At 36.0% G+C, this 24,159-nt stretch overlaps 1 protein-coding gene across 5 annotated transcripts; it reads right to left on the reverse strand.

Annotated features, from left to right (window-relative positions):
- Window positions 1-361: 361 nt before the first annotated feature.
- LOC134679916 (uncharacterized) lies at window positions 362-18,944 on the reverse strand. 5 transcript variants are annotated; one of them, XM_063538858.1, is made up of 5 exons: window positions 18,772-18,944; window positions 6,706-6,763; window positions 4,460-5,914; window positions 3,455-3,605; window positions 362-1,911 (listed from the first exon to the last, which is right to left on the reverse strand). In XM_063538858.1, the coding sequence occupies exons 1-5, from the start codon at window positions 18,824-18,826 to the stop codon at window positions 1,720-1,722; spliced, it is 1,911 nt and encodes a 636-aa protein (XP_063394928.1). In that variant the 5' UTR covers window positions 18,827-18,944; the 3' UTR covers window positions 362-1,719. The 5 variants fall into 5 exon arrangements, with proteins under 5 accessions (XP_063394928.1, XP_063394927.1, XP_063394931.1 ...); XM_063538857.1 differs by having other exon boundaries at window positions 3,455-3,713; XM_063538861.1 differs by lacking the exon at window positions 4,460-5,914 and having other exon boundaries at window positions 3,455-3,713; window positions 18,772-18,937.
- Window positions 18,945-24,159: the final 5,215 nt, after the last annotated feature.

Raw genomic sequence — 24,159 nt, forward strand, 5'->3', positions numbered from 1 at the left:
TAAGTACAACATTTAAGTAAATCATTTTACGTGAAGGTTTGACTCATAGAATCGTGTAAATTTTGATTTCTACAAATCAGGTGGATTTTACTAACTACATATCACATCTTGGTAAAATAGCATCATGCATCCAGCCGTTGCTATTATAGTATGGTAATTATAATACGAAATATTAATTTCTAGGAATTGTTTCTCAAATCTCCAGTATTGTGTAATGTGTAAGGTACATGTGAGAGCAACGAAAGAGCGACTCTATATATTTCAAAAATATTTACCTCAGAACCACGAGATTTATTTTTTTATGTAAAACTATTGGTGAAAGACATTATTAACGTAGGTTATTTGAAATAAAACAAAACAGTTACATTAAAACCTTAATTAACATATATTTCTCGAATAAAATAACTAGCGCTTTATATAATTTTCTTATACAGGGGATAAATATAGGTATAAGAGAGTCACAGCACATTTATTGCTTAGGACTTAACTATTCACAATATAACTATTTATAATTCGAAATACATGTATCACAATACTTTGAAAAAACATATTTCCATTCCCTCACTGCCAGAAAGAAGTTTTATCAAATGTGACCATATTGATCAACATATACCCCCTTATTCATAAACGTTTACTGAAGTTGACAAGCCGATAATAATCGTTTGTCCCTTTTCATCATACTAATACGTCGGAAAGGGACAAACGATTATTAGGTACTGGCTTGTCAACTTTATTAATAAGCTTTTATGAATAAGGGGGTTAGACTATAACAACGATAATACTAATGTGTCTCCCCACTAATAAATAATATGTGCCTTTAAGTAAAAAGAGCTTACAAACTTTTATGTAGGGATTGTAGGAGTACATAAAAAGACAGTTTTCTCACAGTACATTAATCGCTAGAAAAATGAGTCGTCGGTTAATTAAGTCAGTTTGGTATCCGTGCCAGATCTCGTTTTCAGCGTGTGAATTGCTTCCCTTCAACAGAAGAGCTGAGCGAAATGCGGCACGGTGAATGTATTTCAAGAAAACTTTGGCCTCATCTGTACGGTTACCATCAGTTTGTCACTGACATAAACGCCGTCGAGAACGTAATTTACTTTCTATACATCCCGTTTACACTAATATGCGAGTGCGAGCGAGATGTATAGAAAGTAAACTACGTTCTCGACGGCGTTTATGTCAGTGACAAACTGATGGTAACCGTACTGAGCACTTGCCCCAACTGACTCAACTCATATTACTTGTGCTAGGTTAATTTTGCGACGTTTTTGGCCATTATTCTGAGTCTACAATTTCATCTAAGTTTTTCCATATAATTCTTTTATTGTAACAGTAATTGTAGTTAGAATAGTTAGAATAATAACGCTAAAACGCGCAGTAAAACAAAGGGAGCAAAAAGGTCTACTCTTGGGGAATTGACACGTATGGCAGCTACTTTAATGACCTCCGGAAATCTCTATTATAATCTTAGAATTTAAAGCTAAGCTATCAAACGTTATCATGCTAAATATCGGCTTCATAATTTTACCAGTGTTAAAAAATTAGCGCCAATTAAGGATGACTCACGTTACACCGGGCGGTGTCCGGGCCGGAGCTTCGTGATGCTTTCCATATAAAACGATGCGCTGGAAGCTCCGGCTCGGACAGGGCCCGGTCTAACGTGAGTCATACTTTACCCGTCGTTTTTCTGAAATGCCCCTAAGATTCCCCGTGTGTTTAGGACTCCACCTTGTAGCGATGGACAACGCCGTTGTTGTTGACGACGGTCTCGGCCCCGCGGTGGGCCTGCTCCTGCCCGTTCACATTGGACGACGTGGCGAACGAGGTGCTGGACACGCTCATGTAGCCACCGTTGCCACCGGTACCGTCGTCTGCGAAGCGGTTCTTGATGTCCACGTTCGGCTGGCTCTGTAAGCAGTTATGGGTAGATAAAAAGTCATGCCTAACATGTTTTAATATAATTTTTAAAAGATTTTGAGGTTCTCAATACGACGTTTTTTTTAAATGTTTAAGTAGTTTGTAACGGTATTAGTATAGCTCGAAATTAAAATATGTACCTATATGACCTGAAGCTATAATATATTAGTTACATAGGTATTTAAGTAAAAATATCCAATCAATGCTGGTCAAATATACTAAAAAAAAGTGGCTATGACATACACAGACAGACAGACGGACAGACATGACGAATCCATAAGGGTTCCGTTTTTTCCCATTTGGCTACGGAACCCTAAAAGGTCTCTTCTGTGGCAATACAATAAAACTTAACGACTGCGGGTCACATCATTGTACAGGTAGGTATCAAGATTTTCTTATTTGGTCTCTAATTCTGAAAAAAAAAATATCCCGCCCGTAAGGGTGCCGCATAAAAATTTTCTTTTGTCTCTTAACTTTGCGATGTCTACACGGAAGACGCAAACAAATTAAGCAGACTTACAATAAAATGTATATGACCCCGTCGTATTTTTTATAGTTTAAATATGTACCTACCGGCTACCCGCTTGCGTATGTAAAATAGGTAAACGTAAAGAAACGTGTTGCATTTTAGTCACGATATGATGCCGTCATACTAGTAACTGTGCTAATACATTTTATATTACGGCATATGTTAACCGTTTATTAAGTTGATTGAATTTTCCAAGTCTAATTCAAAACGCGAGCGTAACCATTCTGTAATTAAGCTTAGGTAGTTAGTTAGTTACACATGCTTACCTATTCATTAATGTTAATGCAATTTAGTTACGTTGGAAAAGGTTTTAAATTATACCTAGGGCAAATTGTATTTAATTATTAATGTACATAGATTATAAAACGGAATAAAATTTACTATCTTGTGGACCTATCCCGAAACAGGTACCTATTATAAGAGCTCTTTAATGATGTTCGAGACAAGTACTAAGAGTATAGGTAGGTACCTATATTATCTCGTCTAAACTTGTACCGCCAGAGAACTCTGTATTTGATCTGTGCAGCCATAAAACCGACGGTCAAGCTCGATTATTATCCATTAAGTATAAATTATAACGTATTTTCATGCATAATTATTTTAAAGCATGTACGTACCGTAGTGTGAAATGACTCTAGTGTGATAGTTTTGTTAATTAATAAGATTATGAGAAAATATTTGGCAATTTAATGTTACATACACTAATAGAGCCATCGAATCCCAATTTAAAATTTGTGTGTGTTTACAACACTATTTTACACGACTGCCCGAAAAAACGTGTGTATTGTTTTCAGCGTTCATGTTTGTATGTATGTGAGTTCTTTTATCTCTCAAGTCTTTCTCATCCACAACTTCTTTAAAGCCAAACTGGCAACGCTGGGAACTCACTTCCAAACTTTCCTTGAATAAAATGGGTGCTGGAAAACCACCCAACTTTAATTTAGAAGAAAACATATACCATCTATATCCTTTCCTTTGAGTTACATAAAAAACAATATCACTTACCGGATTCCCCGGATTAATGGCAGCTATTTGGTGCGAATACCCCGGCATGGCCGAACCCGATGCGTACGCCGAGTTTGGGCCGCCAAACTGCCCATTCTGAGGTCCAAAGTTGGGCATCCCGAAATTACTGAACCCTCCGTTGAATGGGAACCTGGAGAAGTCGAAGTTCATGAAACCAGCCTGATTCGACGTGACGTCGTAGGCCTTTTTAGCAGAGTCTAACGCCTTTTTTTGATACTCTTTATTCGATTTAAACACCCTGCAAATCAAACACACTGTTAGCACACACACACGGAATATGCGCTGAAAGGACATTATTAATGAAACTGAATATGAAACCAAGTGAATATTGGCTATAAGTTGAATATTGAAGAAGAAATTATAGATATAATATAATGAACATTCCTAAGATAAATATCCAAGGGACATATTAGTAAAGTTAACAGAAAGTACCTAGTTACAACAGTTACGGTTGTAAAACGTCGATTGACGAGTATGTAACTATTTTCTTTTAAAGTGAATTCACTCAAATTTCCATATCAGTTTCATTTTTTAAGTCTTAATAGCGCGTATGAAAAAACATAAATTTCAAGTAGGGAAGCGAGAGAAAGAACCATCGGCAAGCTAGATATGCAGAAAAGTAGAACCAAGAAAAAAGTAAAAAAACCATCAAAATTCGAAAAGGCACAGAGAGAGAGAGAGAGAAAATGATTATTTAAAGCACATTGTCATAGAGGGAAAAACACAGTAGAAGAAAATACACTTTGTTACGAATAGGTAAGTCACCTCGAAACTGCTAGAAACAAAGATAAAGAAGTCAGGTATACATAGCCAGATACTAGGTCTAGGCCTCCCAAATCTGCTGTTTAAAATTCAATTCAATATCAAATCATAAGAAATGTAAAAGTTACGAAAGGTCTGTAATTTTAATATCCACACACTAAAAAAACTTTAAAACTTCAAATCACAAAAAACAAAACCACACGTTTTAAAAACGGAACTAACTCTGTCCTTAACGGCAGATGCTGTGGGATTATACTCCACGGATGGAACGGTGACACTTGCAGCGGGTGAAAAGGTAACAAAGGGAGTGGTAGTAGGGGTAGGGGTCTTAGTGGGAGAAGGGGTCTTAGCGGTAGTAAGGGACTTGATGGAAATACTAACAGTGATGATGATACTAGTTGTATGGTACTCGACGGTGGTAGCGGATGCAAGGGTTGTAGAGGCCTCAGTGGTGCTAATGTTCTGTACTGTTCCGATGGAAATAAATTCCAAGGATGAAACGGTGAAACTTGCAGCGGTTGTAACGGTAGCAGTGATAGTAGGGGTTGCAGCGGTAGTAGAGGTCGCAAAGGATGTAAAGGCCTCAGGGGCGTTAATATTCTATAATTAACTGAAAGTAATAAGTTCCAAGGATGGAACGGTGAAACTTGTAGCGGTTGTAACGGTGACAGTGATGGTAGGGGTTGCAGTGGTTTCAGCGGTGGTAGAGGTTGCAAGGGTTGTAGAGACAGTGGCGCTAATGTTCTATCCTGTACTGAAGGAAATAAATTCCAAGGATGGAATGGTGAAAGTGGTTGTATCGGTAACAGTGATGGTAGGGGTTGTAGTGGTTTCAGCGGTGGTAGAGGTTGCAAGGGTTGTAGAGGGCTCAGGGGCGCTAATGTTCTAAACTGAACTGAAGGAAATAAATTCCAAGGATGGAACGGTGAAACTTGCAGCGGTTGTAACGGTAACAGTGGTGGTAGTGGTTGTAGTGGTTTTAGCGGTGGTAGAGGTTGCAAGGGTTGTAGAGGGCTCAGTGGCGCTAATGTTCTAAACTGAACTGAAGGAAATAAATTCCAAGGATGGAACGGTGAAACTTGTAGCGGTTGTAACGGTAACAGTGGTGGTAGTGGTTGTAGTGGTTTTAGTGGTGATAGAGGTCGCAAGGGTTGTAGAGGCCTCAGTGGTTCTAATGTTCTGTACTGTGCTGAAACTTGCAGCGGTTGTAACGGTAACAGTGGTGGTAGTGGTTGTAGTGGTTTCAGCGGTAGTAGAGGTTGCAAGGGTTGTAGAGGCCTCAGTGGTGGTAGGGGTTGTAGTGGTTTCAGCGGTGGTAGAGGCCTCAGTGGCGCTAATGTTCTGTCCTGTGCTGAAAGTTGCAGCGGTTGGAGTGGTGGAAGTGGATCTAGAGGTTTCAGCGGTAGTAAAGGTTGCAGAGGTTGTAGGGGCGGAAGAGGTGAGAGTGGTTGTATTGTTCTAGATTCTGGGGAGGGTGGAAATAATTGCAAAGGATTGAACGCTAATAATTGCAACGGATGAAACAGTGGTAGAGGCCTCAGCGGTTGTAGGGGTATCAGTGGGTGTAAAGGAGGAAGTGGTGGGGCAATACTCAGAGGATGGAACCACAGCGGTCGCAGCGGTGGGAGTGGTTTTAACGGCGGCAGCGGCTGTGTTATCGGATATGTTAATTCGATCCTAAATAGAAACAAATTAATTATTATCTATCATGTACGAAAACAAAGTTAAAGGTTGTGGACATAGAGTTTAGCTAAGTGCACTTTAGAAAATAGAAAACATATACATACAATACAAGATGTGCATTTGTTCATTTTGACAAAAATCGGTGCCAGTCAGGGATTTTAATAAAGCTACAAGTTTACCATTAAATAAGTGTAAACCGGCAACACCATTCGACAGGCAGTTTGCCATTGCCGCCATTGGACAATCAAGTGTCAATTACATCAATGTTGTCGGCTTACATTTGTCAAATTGTGACTTGTACTGTACAAAATGAGGCGCAATTATGGTCACGAGCACGTAACTTGTGCAAAAGTGGTAGTGCATCTAATAGTTTTACAATCATAATCAGCATTCAGTTCCCATATAGATAATCGTTGGGATTGGACTTCCTACGCATGCTGGAAAACCTTTTACCAATCAGGCACCATGCCTATGTTCAGAACCGATCACCCTACAAGGCTCAAATAAACCGAGCTCAGCCGTATTTGAATTTGAAAGGACATTCAATTATATATCTTATTTTTAATAAGATACACAGTTGGACTTTCAAATGCAAATCACGCGGCAGAATAGTTCCTTCACCGGAAGCTCATGCTGAGCTACCAAATATTTCTTACTCTTGCAGTATGTTCTCGAAATTCCTAAAGTATTCTGGAAAGAAATCGTCAAAGTCTGGGCCGAAGGGCACCGGGTTAAAGTTCCCGTGGTTGAGTTGGTCGTCCCTTAGGCCGTATGTGCCACCGTACCTATTTCCATCCGAGTCTTGATATGCGTAAGCGCCGACGCCTTCGGGGTTTGGTGCTCCTGAAATATAAAAAGTAACTATTATATGTATATCAAGTTTCGAATTGTAGTGTGCTATGAAAAACAAATTAACTCAAGAGGCATGTTTTTCTTTAATATTCTTAATTTGTGAGTCATACATATAGAAAAAAAAACACTTTTTCAGCAAGTAATAGATACTGGAAACTAATTCTTGGTTGTCCTAAAACTTGATGGCATAAAAATACGTTGACAAAGATATTTGATAATTTTAACTAATGTTTGCGTTCGTTTATTAAAGCCAAAGGAGATTATTTTGAAGATAATATTTCATTTTGTTAAGCGATTGTAGTTTTAATTTTAATGACATTTAGTAAAAGTAAGTACAATATTCCTAAAATATTCTGCCAACATATTTTTGGGCCACTCCGTAGTTTGATGGCTCCTCTGCACGATGGGCCAACGCCGGCCACTCCAAGGGACGCAGCCATGCGGTAGAATGAGATAGCAATATCACTTGCTCCCTCTAACGCATAAATGCGTCCCTTGGAGTGGCCGGCGTTGGCTCATCGTGTAGAGGAGCCATGAGCGTGTTCACCAATAGTCAACCATTGACAACAGAGAAGAAATAGTAGTACCTGGTAGTACTTAGATCTGGTATATGTAGGTTACTATTCCTCTTACACTAAGAGAAAAGACAATGGTTATTAAACTTTTCTTTAACGTGTATAAACTAAAAATTCAATATAAAAACTAAAATTTTTCATTAACCCCCCTTAAAGATAAAGATTGTCAACGATGTAATAATTTAATGGTCACAGCAAGATGATTTTATAGCATAATGCCTTTACTTGTTCGTATATCTTGAAATGCATCAGTAATTAAACCCATCAAGTAAATATGTTGCGCAGTCAATTATCTCCCTGCCATAATTGCAGTAGATAAGTTTGTTTTTATATATAATATGGATTACATCATCAACAACAAAGTGCAAAACCAATGATACATATTTAATAAGAACCAATTACATAACCAGTAATCACAGGGTACATACCTGTCTAAAACAAATACAGGTATGTTGGAAAGATATGATGGCTAAAAAATACCTTTTTGCCGTTTAATTTTAAGTGCTTTACTTTTTGCACGTTTTTTCTCAGAACCACGTTGTTACAGACAGTACCCGAGTTATTAAAAAAACACAAAAATATTGCACATCACGTGTGTTGATAATCCAAAAATTAGATCGTGTCGAACGCTTAACTCGGACGTCCATTAAAGACGGTACAAAAACAGAGTGAGATCATTTGTTTTGCGTCGGAAAAACCAGCGGCTAAAACCACATTAGCAAATATGCCTTTAAATTATATGGAAAACGTATTGTTAGTGGCACTCTTTCTCCCCACAGCATGCCATATGTGTGCCAAAGGCAGCAGTGGTATATACATTGAATTGGTATTATATTAGTACTCAATTTCCTTTTCTAAATACGGCCCATGTGCAAACCAACACGACGAACGACGAAAAATATTCCGCGCAGGTGCAAATTCGAAGAAGCTTCTAGACGAACAATTTGTTCAGACAATTAAGTTTGACCAGAGTATAACCTTGACATGGAAGCGTTACATGTGTTACCTAGGTACTACTTACACGAGATTGCATCATCAGAACTCTCTTTCAACTTGTTGAACGTTTCTTCTTAAATAAACTTAAAGATATTAAGACCTCCAGAGCTTGGTGACATGTTATTGGTTATCTCTATATTCGTATCATCTTATAGGATAGGTATTACTTAATATGACTCATTTTAAGACTTTATGATATCAAGCGACGGTAATCGCTTACCATCAGGCGATTCGTTTGCTCGTTTGCCTCCAATATCATAAGAAAAGTACCTAATTAATTATTTTTTCAGGCATAATCCTTTAAGCAACTCACCTGTACGCGCGCGCGGCCGACGAACAGTCTAGAAATGGACTAAATATTGTATACAGCCCTCAACTAATTCACGGAGATTTACTAATGCATGACTAAACGATATAAAGTTCAATAAATAAGTGTTTTACGACCCCGTGACAAACCGCTGGCCCAATATTACATGGTTCTATGTAATTTTCAAGACAGTTGAAATTCAACTTAATGTCACTATGACAATGTTCAAATTTCAGTCCGATAAAAGTGAAACATAGAACCCTGTAATAGTTATTGGGCCAGCGAAATGTGAATCTTTAAATCAGAGAATATTCAAGATTTCTATTATCGCATAACTCCGTAATGACTGTAATGAGGCTCGATTTGACAAGGTAGGTATAATGACAGCACATGACTAATCTGGAGCCGTAGCCAAGATGACAATCGGCAAACATCGAATAGAAAAGTAATAGTTATTTATTTTACAAGGGTCCAAAAATGGAATCTTTAGGGTTGCGAGGGTTTCAAAGCACGAGGGTTAAACAAAATTTGCCCCCGAGTGTAACACAAAATTTTTCACCACACCAACCCGAGGCAAATATTAAATGTAAAATATCAAATAAAATCAAACCAAATCAAATCCAAATGAATGTTATTAAATATTTATCATCCAAAATGCAACTTTGCTTTGTTCTTGAAGTGCAAAGTAAGCCTTTCCGAGCTGGTGTGGTGAAAAATATATTAAGGATGGCGGTGAGATGAATTAGGTCAATTCGAATTTTAGTTCTTCGAGCTGTTTCCGATGGGTATGATATTAATCTGTCAGTGTTAAAAGTGACCTTTCATCAACCAAAAACGTAACGTTGTACATTAGAAATAGATCGAATAACTACAACTCGAATTGGCCTGGAAGAGTGACGTCATTATTTCCATTTGGCGTTAAACCTATAAACGATTGTCACTTGAGTCCTCCCCTGGGGTCCCCCCTGTTCGACACTTGAAAAAAGTTTATTATCGCAAACTTGAAACATTTTTTGTTTGATAATTCAGTCACTTTCGTAAAAATTTGTGCATACACCAATTCTCGGGATTAGTTGTCAAGCGGTCCCCAGGATCCCATGAGCTTTGAGAAGAAGAAGAATCATTTGCTAATTTTTCAGTTGATTGAACGCGTTTTTTTTTTAAATTGTCGGATTTTCGGAAGGGACACAAATCTAACTAACTGCTCCTAGGGGATGCCTTTTTCGAAAGTTTAGAAATAACGAATGGTTTTTAAATAGAACAAATATAAGACAAATATTCTTCAAAGTTACGGTAGGATACTGCTCGCTGCATATATAATTATATACGTAATAATTACGTATGAAATAGTATTACGCTACAATACTATTAAGAATAACGTATAATATATAGTAAACTGACGTGTACGCGTGCGTATTTTAATTAAATAATTAAATTACTGTGTCACGGTATACATATATGAATTACATAATAGTTTTTATGATTTACAGTTACTTTTAGGGTTCTATTTATTCTCATTTATATTTTCACAAGAAATAAGAGACTACGAATAATACATTAGAAATGAAAACACAACATCATGTTTTTTACATTTATAAAAGTAATTCATATTTTGTTAAAATAACATACGTACCTACCTACTTACTTCTTTTCTTTTTTCAACGCCGTCAAAATTTCTGTGTGTTGTTTTTATTCCGTAAGTAGATACCTACTGTAAATGTGTAGATATTCGGCGCAATTCGGGAAATGAATTAGAGATGCACTAGATATGAAATAGTAAAGATATGTGACGTTCAAAAGGTACCTTATGGCAGCTGGCGCTTACGCTATTATTAACGCCGCTCCAATATTCAGCCGGGGAAATGGTACCTTTTACTGTGCAACGTCACATATCTTTACTATTTCGTATCTAGTGGATCTCTAATTCATTTCCCGAATCGCGGCGATTGTAGATGTGTAGGTAGGTACCTATACAAATGTGTAGATACATGTTTGAAAGTAGCACCATGTTAAGTATACTTGTATTTTGGTTAAAGCTTTGTTTTTCAATTATTATTCATGCCAAAGTACCTTATACCTAGTGCATACACGATACACACAAAGTAGCGCAGGCGCACAGGATGAGCATGAGATCATACTTACTCGGTTATAAAATGTGCGGTCAGCTTCGCGGTGATTACAACAAAAAAATACATTTGTATTTATGCTAAAAAATACTTTAAATGCATTAAACCTGAATACTATAGGTTAATAAAGTGAGTGTATATCTTAAATAGCTATTAGGCAGTCAAGCAATATTTTATGTATCTTCTTAATATTATGTAATAATGTTATTCGTTCCAGTAAACAATATAAAATTAAATATAATTTTAATACGTCAATAGCTCGTGCTTTACGATTTATGTTTTATAATAAATTTATGATTTATACTTATGATGATTGCCGCAACAAATGGTTTTTCAATTCGATGCGATTACGTCAATTTTCTTTATTATAACAGTCATCACGTTTACGATTATTAAATAATCTCCACACTTTTCACTCTTCATATAAAACTAATGAATTACACGTACGTGACCTAGGGTAGGGTAAGCGCTATTCTGCGCTACCGATATGTGACGTTTATACCATACATAATCAGGGGCCCGATTCGGATTATGAAATAGACATCTTTTAGACATCACCAAGATACGATAACGATATGTTTAAGATCTAACCTGTCAAATTTAACATTTGCGCGATTCTGGAGATACTGTTGATCGATTTCCACAGGATATGACTTTGAGATCCAATTCACATCTAATATCTTACTCTATCTAACGTAAAAGTGACATTGGTTGCCCGAATTGCGCTACAAAAGAGAACTAGTTGATATCTAAACTATAACGTATCTAGAATGGATCTAGTACCGTGTCATCTCTTGTGAATATCTTGAAGTTCGAATACGGCAGCAGGGCTCGGAACCAGTTTTTATAATCCGGAAATAACCCAATATTTTTAATTATCTTATGCTCTTTCCGTAGGACTGAATCATGTATTTAAGTAAGGACTTCGTATTATTAGATTGACCCATCAAAAATGAAATAATAAACTAAAGAACGTAATAATACATGCAGAAAAAACCGGTTCCGAGCCTTGTATATAATATCCACTTTAGTGTAAACTTATATCTTATATGTTTCCGTATAGAGGTAATTGCTAAAAATAGGATGAAAGGATTAAACAGCTTAATTCCAAACGGATGGTTCAAAAGGTTAATTCCATCCAACAAGACAAATGGGAATCTAATTCTTAGGTGATGATGATGATGATGATGATGATGACAGTATTGACAAAAGGGATGACCGGTCAGGTCGAAGTTATTTACAGATGGTGCCAGAGTAGCTTTTACCTGTAATATCTACGAATGATGTCAAAATAAATAAAATAATATTTTTAGAAATTCTATGCCTGATAGCCTAAGATTTAAGTCAAATTTCATAGAACAAAACTGGCGCCATATATAAAAACCTTTGACCGTTAACAACCCCATGAGTCGTATTATATTCTAAAATACTCATGTGAAAGTTTGGCGGCAACAACAAAGAAAACACCGAAGAGAAATTATACAAGACTCACGGCCTGATACGAACTTTAAGATACGTCAATTAATAGATCTAGAAACGATATGGATTAGATGTATGTGTCAGTTTCAAAAGTGACGTTTTTGTTTGAAGAAACGTCGCATGTGACACTGACATGTCTAATCCACATCATTTCTAGATCTATTAATTGATGTATCTTAAAGTTTGATTCGGGCAGTCAATAAATCTATCGTTTGCAAATTAACTTTTGTGCAAATATATTCCTAGAAACCTTAATTTTAGACAATTAAGAGAATTTCAATAGTACGTAATTATGGTCGTTTATGTCCAAAATCTAGAATTGGTTACCATCGCCCACACTGTTAACTATACATCGGTGGACCTTATGCCTTTTGTAATAAGGTCCACTGATGTACAGTTAGGAGTGTTGCTGTTCGTAAACACAAAAACTACTTTCTAAAAATGTGTCTTTGTTAGAAACATTGGGAATCCCAAATTATACATAACGACATGCATAATTAAGGAGACTGATATTATAATAAATAAAACAATCACCATTTCGATTAAGGTGTGTTTCGATTAAGGTACAAGAAATAAAATGCCCTTCAAGATTTAACTAATTACATATTTAAATTCTTGTCGATATTTCTCCAATATACCTTTACGAGTACCTATTAATTTATTTCTGTAATTCACAAATCAATTATTTAATTTTATATTTATTTATCCATATTTTATTGTCATTTTTTAACGAATTTATGCTCATCCGGTTGTGTCTGTGTTTTGTGACTCTGTATTTTATGAACAATAATCTTAAGTTTAACACTTTTATGGGCTTTGCCTGAAATAAATGTTTTTTTTTTTATTAATATTACGGATACTGTAGGTAGGTAGTATAGTAACAAGTGATGTTAATAACGTTAATATACAGGGCGCTTCCTGTAACAGGAGCAATGAATTAAACTAAAGGCTGTACTCCTCAAACTGACCAACATTTGTTCAGCAACTTTTAAAAAATATGAATCCTTTCGACTTCCTCTTTTTCATACAAAATAAATATTGCCTTCAATGTACGCTGACATCAGTGTGTTTGATGTTACTTGTCACGCTTTTAACATAACAAAATTTTCAATACATTGCGTCTTAGAATAAACTTTAAAGTGTAATAAAAATCAAACCATGAGTTATTTTCAAAAGTTGCTGAACAAATGTTGGTCAGTTTGAGGAATACAGCCAACAGTTTAATTTATTGCTCCTGTTACAGAAAACACACTGTATTAGGTAATGTTACTGGTAAAAAATGTACATCAAGCTGTCAAATAAAATAAAGATATAAGCAGCAACAGCAGCAAAAACTGTGTAATAAGCAAACTTCCTCTCAATGACACGGATATAATATGACTATAAAGTCACGAGACTGATCACGTTTAGAGTTAGCTAGGTAGCTATTTAATAATGATAGGTAGGTAGGTAATACTATATTAATGCATTAACATTAATATCCCATTAGGATACTCGGTAGGTGGTAGTTTCAAGTGAATTTAGATCTAGGTACTTTTACAGATGGGTAGGCACTAGGGACCTCTAATATAGGCACCTATACACAGGTTGGGCTAAAAACTTTTGCATTTTTGAAACATTGACAGAAATAAAACTATACAAGATATTCTTAATTCCATTTATCCTTTCGGCCAACAATTTGATTCTATTTTTTTGCAGATGCATATTTGTCATCATGAGATGCATGATACTGACTGTGCTTCAGCCATTTCTGACACATAACAAAAGCTCAAGACACACAATGTAAATAATATTACATACTTAAATTAGTTAATGTTTAAAGATAATTAAGAATATTGTTGAAGTTTATCAATTAAGAAACATTACTCTTCACACTATTTTTATTGTATTTTGATTTTATAGTCAAGTCACAAAATTACATATATAAATATTCATGATAGTGCATATTTGTACTCGTCGCAAAACAATCGTAATGAATAGACACCGGTCCGGTATGAGGGGTCATTGTCTTTTGTATTCTAGGTTCCTTATTCAAAAAAGTTGTGTCACATAATTATTACACGTATATACACCGTGATCCGGAGTAATTTAACAGTGTGCAACTAATCATTTAAAAATGCGAGGTTAAATGTGTACATATTTACGCATGTAGTTATGTAATGCAGGAGGTAAAAATAATAAACTATTTAGTGGCTCAGCTGTAGACCTCGCGAGCTTAACTTAAATCTGAATAAATGTACCTATGTTACCGCCATTTTGAAAAAATCCAAGAACCGAATCGATAAAAAAACTATTTCATCGTCGAAGCTGCTCACAAAATTTCACGAGAGTCGGTTGAGAATTGCGACCTGTAGAACCTCCGCTTTTGCTAACGCTCGGTCAATAAACACACGGCTATATGCTACGTGCATCATTTTACTATGGAAATTGACAATAACACCGACACTTTCAGGCCGCTGCAGTAATGTCGGTCGGAGCAGTAGTGTAACTGCGGTCGGAAATACGTTAAAATACCATATTACGTGCAGTCGGTATCGTCATTCATTTTACTATGGAAATTGACTATAACACCGACACGTTCAGGCTGCTGCAGTAGTGTCGGAGCAGTAGTGCAGTTGCGGTCGGAAATGGAATGTTACCTTAAGTTGCATACTTACTTATTAAGGCTCACACGTTAAAATCACTCTGTGGGTTGGAAAGCGTGTAACAAATACATTCCATACAAAAAAATGTAGTCGATAAAAGTTACATATTGGCATTATGTTGATGTTGTTTGCTTCAATTTCTTAATATCAAGACCTCGGCCTCGCAATGTTATTAATATCGTAATTTATTACTTTTCTAGCTTATCGTTATCGCCAATACACTTGCAATGTCAAATTAATCATTTACATTGTCGGTCGAGTTTTACTAGGAGGCTAATTCTGAAACTATAAACCTTATAAATAAATGTTTATTACATTTAGAGTTACCTACTTATTTTTTTTTATTAATCACTATATTTAATTTAACAAAAATTAGTAATTTATAGTTTGTTATCCTATTACTAAGCTCCCACCTATTACTAACACTCCGCTGTCCGCCTGTCTGTCATCAGTCTGTATCTCATGAACTGTGATAGCTAGCCAGTTGAAATTTTCACAGATGATGTATTTCTTGTAGCCGTTATAACAAGGTTCCCATACGGTACGGAACCTTTCGTGCGCGAGTCCGACTCGCACTTGGCCGGTTTTCCGAGTTTCTCCTACAACTAACTCTATATTCGCGGGCAGTTAAGCTCGTACCAAATATCGGTGTCAATATCAATATTTATTCCTTATATTTAACAACGTGGGCATGTGCACACCCACCATATAGGTACACTGCAATGCGTGTTGTTCAATTGACAATATTTTCGAATAACCCTTTGCAATGGAGGACTTGAATGAAGGGCGCCGGTTTCCGTCCTCATACGAGCGTACGCGTACGCGCGTGTAAGCTTGTACCTAACAAATGTAGGGAAAAGTGACGCGCGCGGAAGCTCGTAAAAACCAAATGTAGGGAAATGTAACGCGAGTGTATAAGCTCCGAATCGACCGTAGACGCTATATATACGTACGCGCAGAAAAATACGCTAGTCTGTAACCGCCCTAAAACTCACATGTAAAAGTAAAAATGCTGGGGGTACAAAAGTTTCCCTTCCAAACAAAACGTGTGGCTATAATATGTAGGCTATAAATAGGTACCTATTCTTACCAAATGTTGGTAACGGATTTAGTTACTTAACACACTTTACGTAAGTATTTCAATAAGGAACTTTTATTCAATAAAAAATAAATTGTATAAACATGCCAACCAATTGATTTGTGTGTTCAATAATAATAATAAGGTACAAATTGTTTAAATGTTTACATTTATTGATTTAAATTCAATATAAAATAAAGTTGGGTTTTACACTTTTAGTACTACGTAATTTACACGATATTTCTGAATCTATTAAAAACACGAGATTTGTCAGGTACTTGGAATGAAGTGTTTTACTTTTAACATCTGGGAGATCGAGCTTGGCTCGGAAAACATATACAAACTCAAAAGTGCGCGTATTCCCAGAGATAAGAGACGACCTAGCTAGATCAATTTTTCGCCCCCGGAAACCCCCGTATAGCAAATGTCATCGAAATCGTTAGAGTCAGACCGTCAAAAGACTGCAGTGATTTTGAAAGCCCACGCAGTGCAAGTGTCATTTTAAACGTCAAACTTCTATAAAATTATGACGTATAAATAAAACTTACACTGCGTGGGTTATCAAATCCGCTGCAGACTTTTTTTGGTGCAACTCTAGAGCCGTTTCCGAGATCCCCGAAATATGTAACTAAATATATGTATATACATATACAAGAATTTCTCGTATAAAGGTAAAAGAGGCTTCTAAACTGGATTGAAATAAATGAATGGTTCGTTAAGTTTAATAGCTTATCTTACGTCCCAGGTTTTTGTCACTATCATAGAAACATCCGTGGTAAAAAAAACCGTTAAAGCTTTTAGCTTCGACGGATGCGGTCTGACCGGAAATTCCGTTTTGCCGGTCGTTAATCAGGAATCGGCAAAAAACAAACGATGAGATTTCTAGTCCAATCAGCCTTGATTTACCTACAACTGTACCACTTCATAAAACCTGCGCAGTTCATTAAAATTATATTATTTGTAAAGACTCACGATTATACATATTATTGTATAAGAATATGTTCACTCACTCACAAAAAAAACTCACGCTCAGCTTTAACGTTTTGTTATTTTATTATATGGTGGGTTTTTACAGATACATGTACCTAGATACCTACATTGTTATTAATGTTATTTTAATATGTATTTATTGGATGGGATGAATGATGATGGATCATGTAAGGGAAGTATGTTTGTTTTTGTCTCAATTGTTACGATCTTTGCAATAATTTAACAAATATATGCTGTGGCTAAAAAACAACTACATTTTCCCATTACCAGGGAGGTTTTGGGATTATACTGAGCAACTTTTATTATGGGACTAACCCCGAAATCGAGAAAAAAACATTGATTGTTTCACACCAATTTATTCTAATGGGCGGGTAAATATTTTTTCGCAATTTCGGGGTTGGTTTCATAGTAAAAGTTGGTCAGTATAATCCCAAAACCCTGGCAACGGAAATGCAGTTACTTTTTTAGCCACCGTGTAAACATGGGTTGGGGACTTCACAAGTTCACATACATCTTTGTAAACTTCGCGGATGTATGCAGGTTTTTCCTTTACCTGAAAGCTACCGCATTGGGCCAGAGTGGGGACTACCTATAGCCCACATCCTCTCGTGCTTGAGAAGAGGCCTGTGCCCAGCAGTGAGACGTATATGGGCTAAATTATTGTGTAGCATGATCGCGTAAGTGGGCCATTTTATTATAAGTACCTAAAGTGCCCTTTTTTAATTTTAGTCATTTTTAATTTATTTCTACTCAGAATCTTTCGATAATAGGAGAAAAAAAGGTTCCCGAGATTTTTATTTCCATTCTGTTACCAAACTTTATATAGGTACGTAACTTACTTTGTACGGCGGTAACGTAATGGAAGGATAAAAATGCTAAAATTAGAAAAAGAGTTTTGTGTATAATTTTAAATACTATGGCCCCAGTATTAATATTTTATTTCCGTAACATTTCAGATATTTATAATTTTTGTTTATTTAGCCTTTTCAGATTGATTGACGATTGATGATGTTTATAAAAAAAAACAACTAGTTGAGTGCACGCGGAATCTATTGGAATTACTCGGGTTTTAACCGTGGTACCACGGCTTTTGTACCACGGGGGACCACGGGTAATTTTTTTTCCCCGTAGACCCACTGCACCGAAATGGGACTACGGGTAATTGAAAAAAACTATGTTTTACCCGTTGACCACCGCTGTTATATTTTGCAGATTAGAAGATATATTGTTGTTATATTAGATATACAATCTCTTAGCACTTTATGATTTATTTGGAATCGTAGTTTCCATATATTTCTCAGTATCCGAAATAACATTTAATAAACGCAGCAATGTTACATTTTCCTCATGCCTTGAAAATATGCTTCGACTGAAAACTAAATACCTACTTGAACGAAGCTGTTTACGTAGAATTAAAAAAACAATATTAAGTTCTGAAGGATGCATGACATATCTATTGCAGTGGGACTACGGGGAATTTTTTTTTCGAGGAATGACCCGTGGGCCCACGGAAAGTTTCGTATTCAAAACGATAACTTAAAACTGGAGCAGTGGGGTCTACGGGGAAAATACGGGGAAAAAAATTACCCGTGGTCCCCCGTGGTACAAAAGCCGTGGTACCACGGTTAAAACCCGGAATTACTACCGGATTCTTCGTCCCAAAACCAAATTAGAGGACTTTCATAATTCATAACCCAGTCATAGTGGCATAGTTGGTTGTTACTGTTTATAATGCTGGTGGACCATAATTTTTGAGCACATATATTTAAAGTAATTTTTATAATCAGCCATTCAAAAACTCACCGAAGATCCAGCCAAACTGCATGCACACAGCACTGATCAGAATAAGACGGTTCATGATTCAATAATACTGGCAATTACAAATCGATTATCAGACTCGTTCCCTGCCTCTCGCGCACAACTATGCTCCTTGCCGGCCTGGCGTTTAGTGTTCACTCTATACTCCTACACTCTACATAAGTAATTTCTATACTTGCTTATCAACACACTAACTTGTATTTAACTTTAAACTGTATTTTTTGGCGCGTTAAGGTGATAATTGCTTGCTACTCTCTACTTATTTAAAGTGATCAGTTCTAAGAATTATTTCACGGATTTTGGTTTATCATAACAATAGACTTAAAGCATTAAGAGCGGGACAGTTTTCGCTCAAAAATTTTCAAGTGAAGGCTGCGTTCTTTTGTATGACAAAGATACTGTTAAAAACATGTTTTTCAAATGAATTAAGGAACTCATGTTATTCTAATAGTTTCTGAGTTTTCATTGTTAGATGGTTCAAGTAGTAGCTCCGCTTGATTTAGAGACTATTGTAAACCTATTCGTGACGTCAATTTGTTAATATGGTTGTTGTCGAGATTTTCAAGTCTGGAAAATTATACATGTTAACAATAATGACTAACGCCACAATAAAGTTCCAAAACATGTATGCAGTTATTTCTTTGTAACTACGAGTACCTTTTCTACCGGGTGGGCCCTGTAACACGAGCATTATAGGTACTTACTAATATTATAAATATAATATTATAAATGCGAAAGTGTGTCTGTCTCTTACCTCATCACGTTTAAACCGCTGAATCGATTTAGTTGAAATCATTTATAAAGAAAATTTAAGTTCCAGGACCTTTCCTGCAATGTCCTTACTATCCTATGTCCTTACATAGGATAGTTTTTATCCCAGAAATCATCCTTTAATAGGTTGGAAAGGGGGGTGGAATCTTCTATGGGTATCTTGTATTATATTGCACCCTCATGCTGCTGTACATATGTACGAGTTTCGTCGAAAAGCTATCCAAAGTTGTCAAGTGTGAAACACGGTAATATGCATTACATAAGGTTACTTAAACATCTTTGCCATATTTTATCGTCTCATCGGAAGATCAGCGCCGGAAGTCGCCTGCAACATGCTGAGATGGGGCCATTTCGTGACACTTTATTTTTAACTATGTTTTTTCTATGCATGTCTATTGTCTGTGTGTTTACGAATAAAACACTATTCTATTCTATTTCCCAAATCTGAGCCCTAATAAAAGGCCCTTCGATCCCTCTCCACGTCCTGACCGTCCTTGAGATCCTCGGTTAAGATGTGTAGTGATTCTCGGTTAAGTAAGCAGTTGAATGGAGATGCAGTTAGAGTTGTAAAACAATTCATAGATATTTGAATTGTTTTATAACTCTAACTGCATCTCCATTCAACTGCTTCCTACACGTACGGCGCGATTCGGGAAATGAAATAGAGACGAACGATATAGTAAAGATATGTGACGTCCCACGGAGGCACCTTATGGCAGTTGGCGCTTACGCTATTATTAACGCCGCTCCAATATTATTGCGGCGCTATGCGACGTAAGCGCCAGCTGCCCTAGGTGCCTTTTTCCGTGGAACGTCACATATCTTCACTATTTCATATCTAGTGAATCTCTAATTCATTTCCCGAATCGCGGCGCCAGCCGCCATAAACTACCTTTTTCAATGGAACGTCACATATCTTTACTATTTCATATCTAGTGAGTCTCTAATTCATTTCCCGAATCGAGCCGGTAGTCTGGATCCTTTCCGCCCTGAAAACGAGCATTTGCTTTTGCCACATTATACTTTAATCCGTGAGAATTAACATAATCCAGTTATGTAAAGAAAACTCAGATAGTTTACCACATTTTTTTCAATGTTTCTAGTCGCTATTATTTTACTAAGCATTACCATTGTGACAGAAAAAAGCTCCTATTTAAACCTGGAAATGTTCAGAAAATTCTAGTTTGTACGAGACAACGACAGATAGTTTATTGGAATGCTGCTGTGGAGTTTTTCGAGCAAGAAATATTACCAAATTGTAATCAATTAGTACGGTATCAATGTTTTTGGCTGATCATTACGGAATAACCAATAAAGCTCTTGCGCTCTTGCTTGCTACGCATCCTCGCACATCTCTGGTGGAAAAGCAACCTAATAGATACTTTTGATTAATTAGGATCTAAGTAACCCTTTTTATTTAACCTAATTATTAGTTAAGCTAGTTATATAAAAGACTCTTTTTAGAAAAGCAATATCGTTACTATGTCGCGAGTTTTCAGTAGGTAAAACAAGTTGAATTTGTCTTCTCAAGGACATCGCTATAAAACTTTCTCAACAAAATTAATTAACTTAAATTAATAACATAATTTATGATATTATTTCATTCCTTAATGACTGATTTTTAATTAAGTATTTTTTTAAAGCATGTCTAACTAAAACTGAAACGTTCAAATGAAGTAAAACTAAAAAGTGATTTACTGCAGACTGCAACAATTAAAAATAATATTGACATTTGGATATATTTTAATGAACTTACTTTTTCTACGCATTTAATTATTTTTGCGTTGACGGGCTTACTACATGCAAATAAGGTATCGAAGGAGAATTCACACATGGAAAATTAACTTGCTAATGTTTAAACTAAAATACAATATGAATATTAGACTAAATAAATAAATCTAAAGAAACAAAGATACATACATAAAAATACCCACCTATGTATATGACTATTTAAACGAGTTCAGTTTAGGTAATTGACAACTTAATTACTATTGGTAATAGATAAAAATGTTATTATTACCACTGGCAAACTCCGCTCATTAATTAAGTCATCAAGGTACCTACATTTTTTTACCAGAAGAGAAAGTCACCGTTTTTTTTCTATTATACCAGTGTATATGTTATTTTCGAATTTTATCAACTCTATTTACCCAAATTCTCACAATTTTTTCTGCTAACGATCTTTAAATAATTATATATGACTAATTAAATATTTTTCCCAATCAGGCTTAACGAATTTGGATGAAATTTCGGATTTTCTCCATACCAACGTAGTCCCCATTTTTCTCCCTGGATATTGATTTATGAAAATAAGTAGGTAGTTATTTGTTTTACAAGGGGGCAAAGTTGTTGTTTAACCGCTCGTACTAATATTGATACCCGAGCAAGCGAAAGATTCCAAAATTGAACCACGAGCGTAGCGAGTGGTTTGAAAAATAGAATCTTGAGCTTTGCGAGGGTTTCAAAGCACGAGGGTTAAACAAAATTTGCCCCCGAGTGAAACACAAAATTTTTCACCACACCAACCTGAAGCAAATAGGTATTAAGGCCCACTTGCACCATTCCACTAACCTGGGGTTAACCGGTTAAACCTGGAGTTACCATGGTTACCAGTACAATTTGACACTGGGTTGACGGGTAAACCGCCTAACCCTGGGTTAGTGAGATGGTGCAAGTGGGCCTAAATGTAAAATATCAAACAAAATCAAACCAAACAAATCCAAATGAATGTTATTAAATATTTATCATCCAAAATCATCATTTCATAGTCAATTCTACCAGCAAACATAAGAAAACAACTCAAAATTTTGTATTTGATTACTTTACCTCACATGTGAATAAAATGCAACTTTGCTATCAGGTTTTGAAGTGCAAAGTAAGCCTTTCCGAGGTGGTGTGGTGAAAATATTTTTACATAGTTTATTATATATGTTAACCATAGATAGCACTATAGCCAAACTAGCTATAGCGAAGGGGTTTGGCTATTTTTGGTTTCTTACTATTATTTATTTTTTTATGCTCCTAATTCTTATACTTATAATATTTAAAAATAAAATAAAAAAAATCAAATGAAAGGGCACAGCTGTGGTTAATATACTTACACCAAATTGTGTTAAAGTATTTACTGTAATGTTACTATCCAGCCAGACTACGTTTATAAGGAGAAATTGTCTTGTGAATTAGTCTCTTTTTCTCTAAACTTCTATATAAATAAAACATATATATCGTTTTTTTAGCATTAGAAAAAAGGGAAAACAATTTTGAGTCTTTTTATTGAAAAATACTTTTGAAAAATAAGCCACGGCAAATAATGTAACAATTATTTGCAATTATGAATCATTTAAGATTATTTACATTCTTTTGTTTTCAGCTACTGATTTTTAAAAACGTTTTTCAATTAAAACATGCGGCAAGATTGCGTAATCTTTTTCTGAAAAAACGAACTACTTATAGCGTACTTACACCGGCTTCCGTCAAATCGGAAGGGATAGGGATAGCCCAAGCGATATCTTACCGTACAAATCGTTCTGCCATTTTTTGCGGGGGAAAGGTGCATACAGTCGCACTTCTCACACACTTACATACAAAATCCATTCTGATAGCGTAAGACAAGGGATTTTTACAGGTGATCATAAATAAGTGACCTGAACAGATAGGTACCTATAAATTATGACTGCGTCGCGGGTACTGTGGTTCAAGGCGGAGGTCGGCGAGATAACATAGATAACATTTGTTTACGCAAATTGATTACCTATTTAATTACTATTATGTAAAAAAATCTTTGTTTATATATAAAAATAAAATGGGTATTATCATGAATTTTCAGTCGTTTATTTTATTTTTACTCGTCGATTACGGCACGTACCAATGCTCCAGATTTAATTTAATGGTTTAAAAATATGTACGGGCTTTATTATTTTTATGTGCGTCCATCTATAATAATATTTTAGGTATAGTTCAGGGCCAGTGTAGGTCAGGTACTCTCAGTCGCAGTCTGGGATATTTAAGCAGTAACATTAATAATATGTAATTCGGGCTGACCTGTTTAACATTGTTTTCTGGATAAGATGTTACCCACGGTACCAACTACCTAATACATTTCGATTCAACTAATATATTCAAGAGCTAGAGAGGCATTTGATTTTCGCGGTAGACCCTCAGGATAGTCAGGACACAATGCGCATTGAACCATCGACCGCTGAGGAAAAAGTTTATTGATTATGTTACCGAGTACCTACAGACATGGGAAATGGAAAAGCACCACTTTAGATAGGTATCTAAAACCGCTAGATACAGATACCCATTGACCAGGGTACCTGACACTATAAACAGATGTTGTATCGATAAATTAGCTGCTCAGCAGTGGACGTCGTTCAGATGATTTGATGATGGAATTTAAGAACAAAGCCCATGATGTTTATCTAAATTGTATAAGTACATGGGAGACTCAGCCACTGATTCGTGTCTCACGTTCCATGACACGCGCCGATCCCGGATACGAACTCAGTTTTTGCATTGAGCTTAAGTCATCATGAATTTTTCCTTAAGGATTAACTGTACCTACGAGTACAAGGTACAAGAAAATATAATATAGTACCTAGC

The sequence above is a fragment of the Cydia fagiglandana genome, chromosome 3 (assembly GCF_963556715.1).
Source record: "Cydia fagiglandana chromosome 3, ilCydFagi1.1, whole genome shotgun sequence".
NCBI classification, from domain to species: Eukaryota; Metazoa; Arthropoda; class Insecta; order Lepidoptera; family Tortricidae; genus Cydia; species Cydia fagiglandana.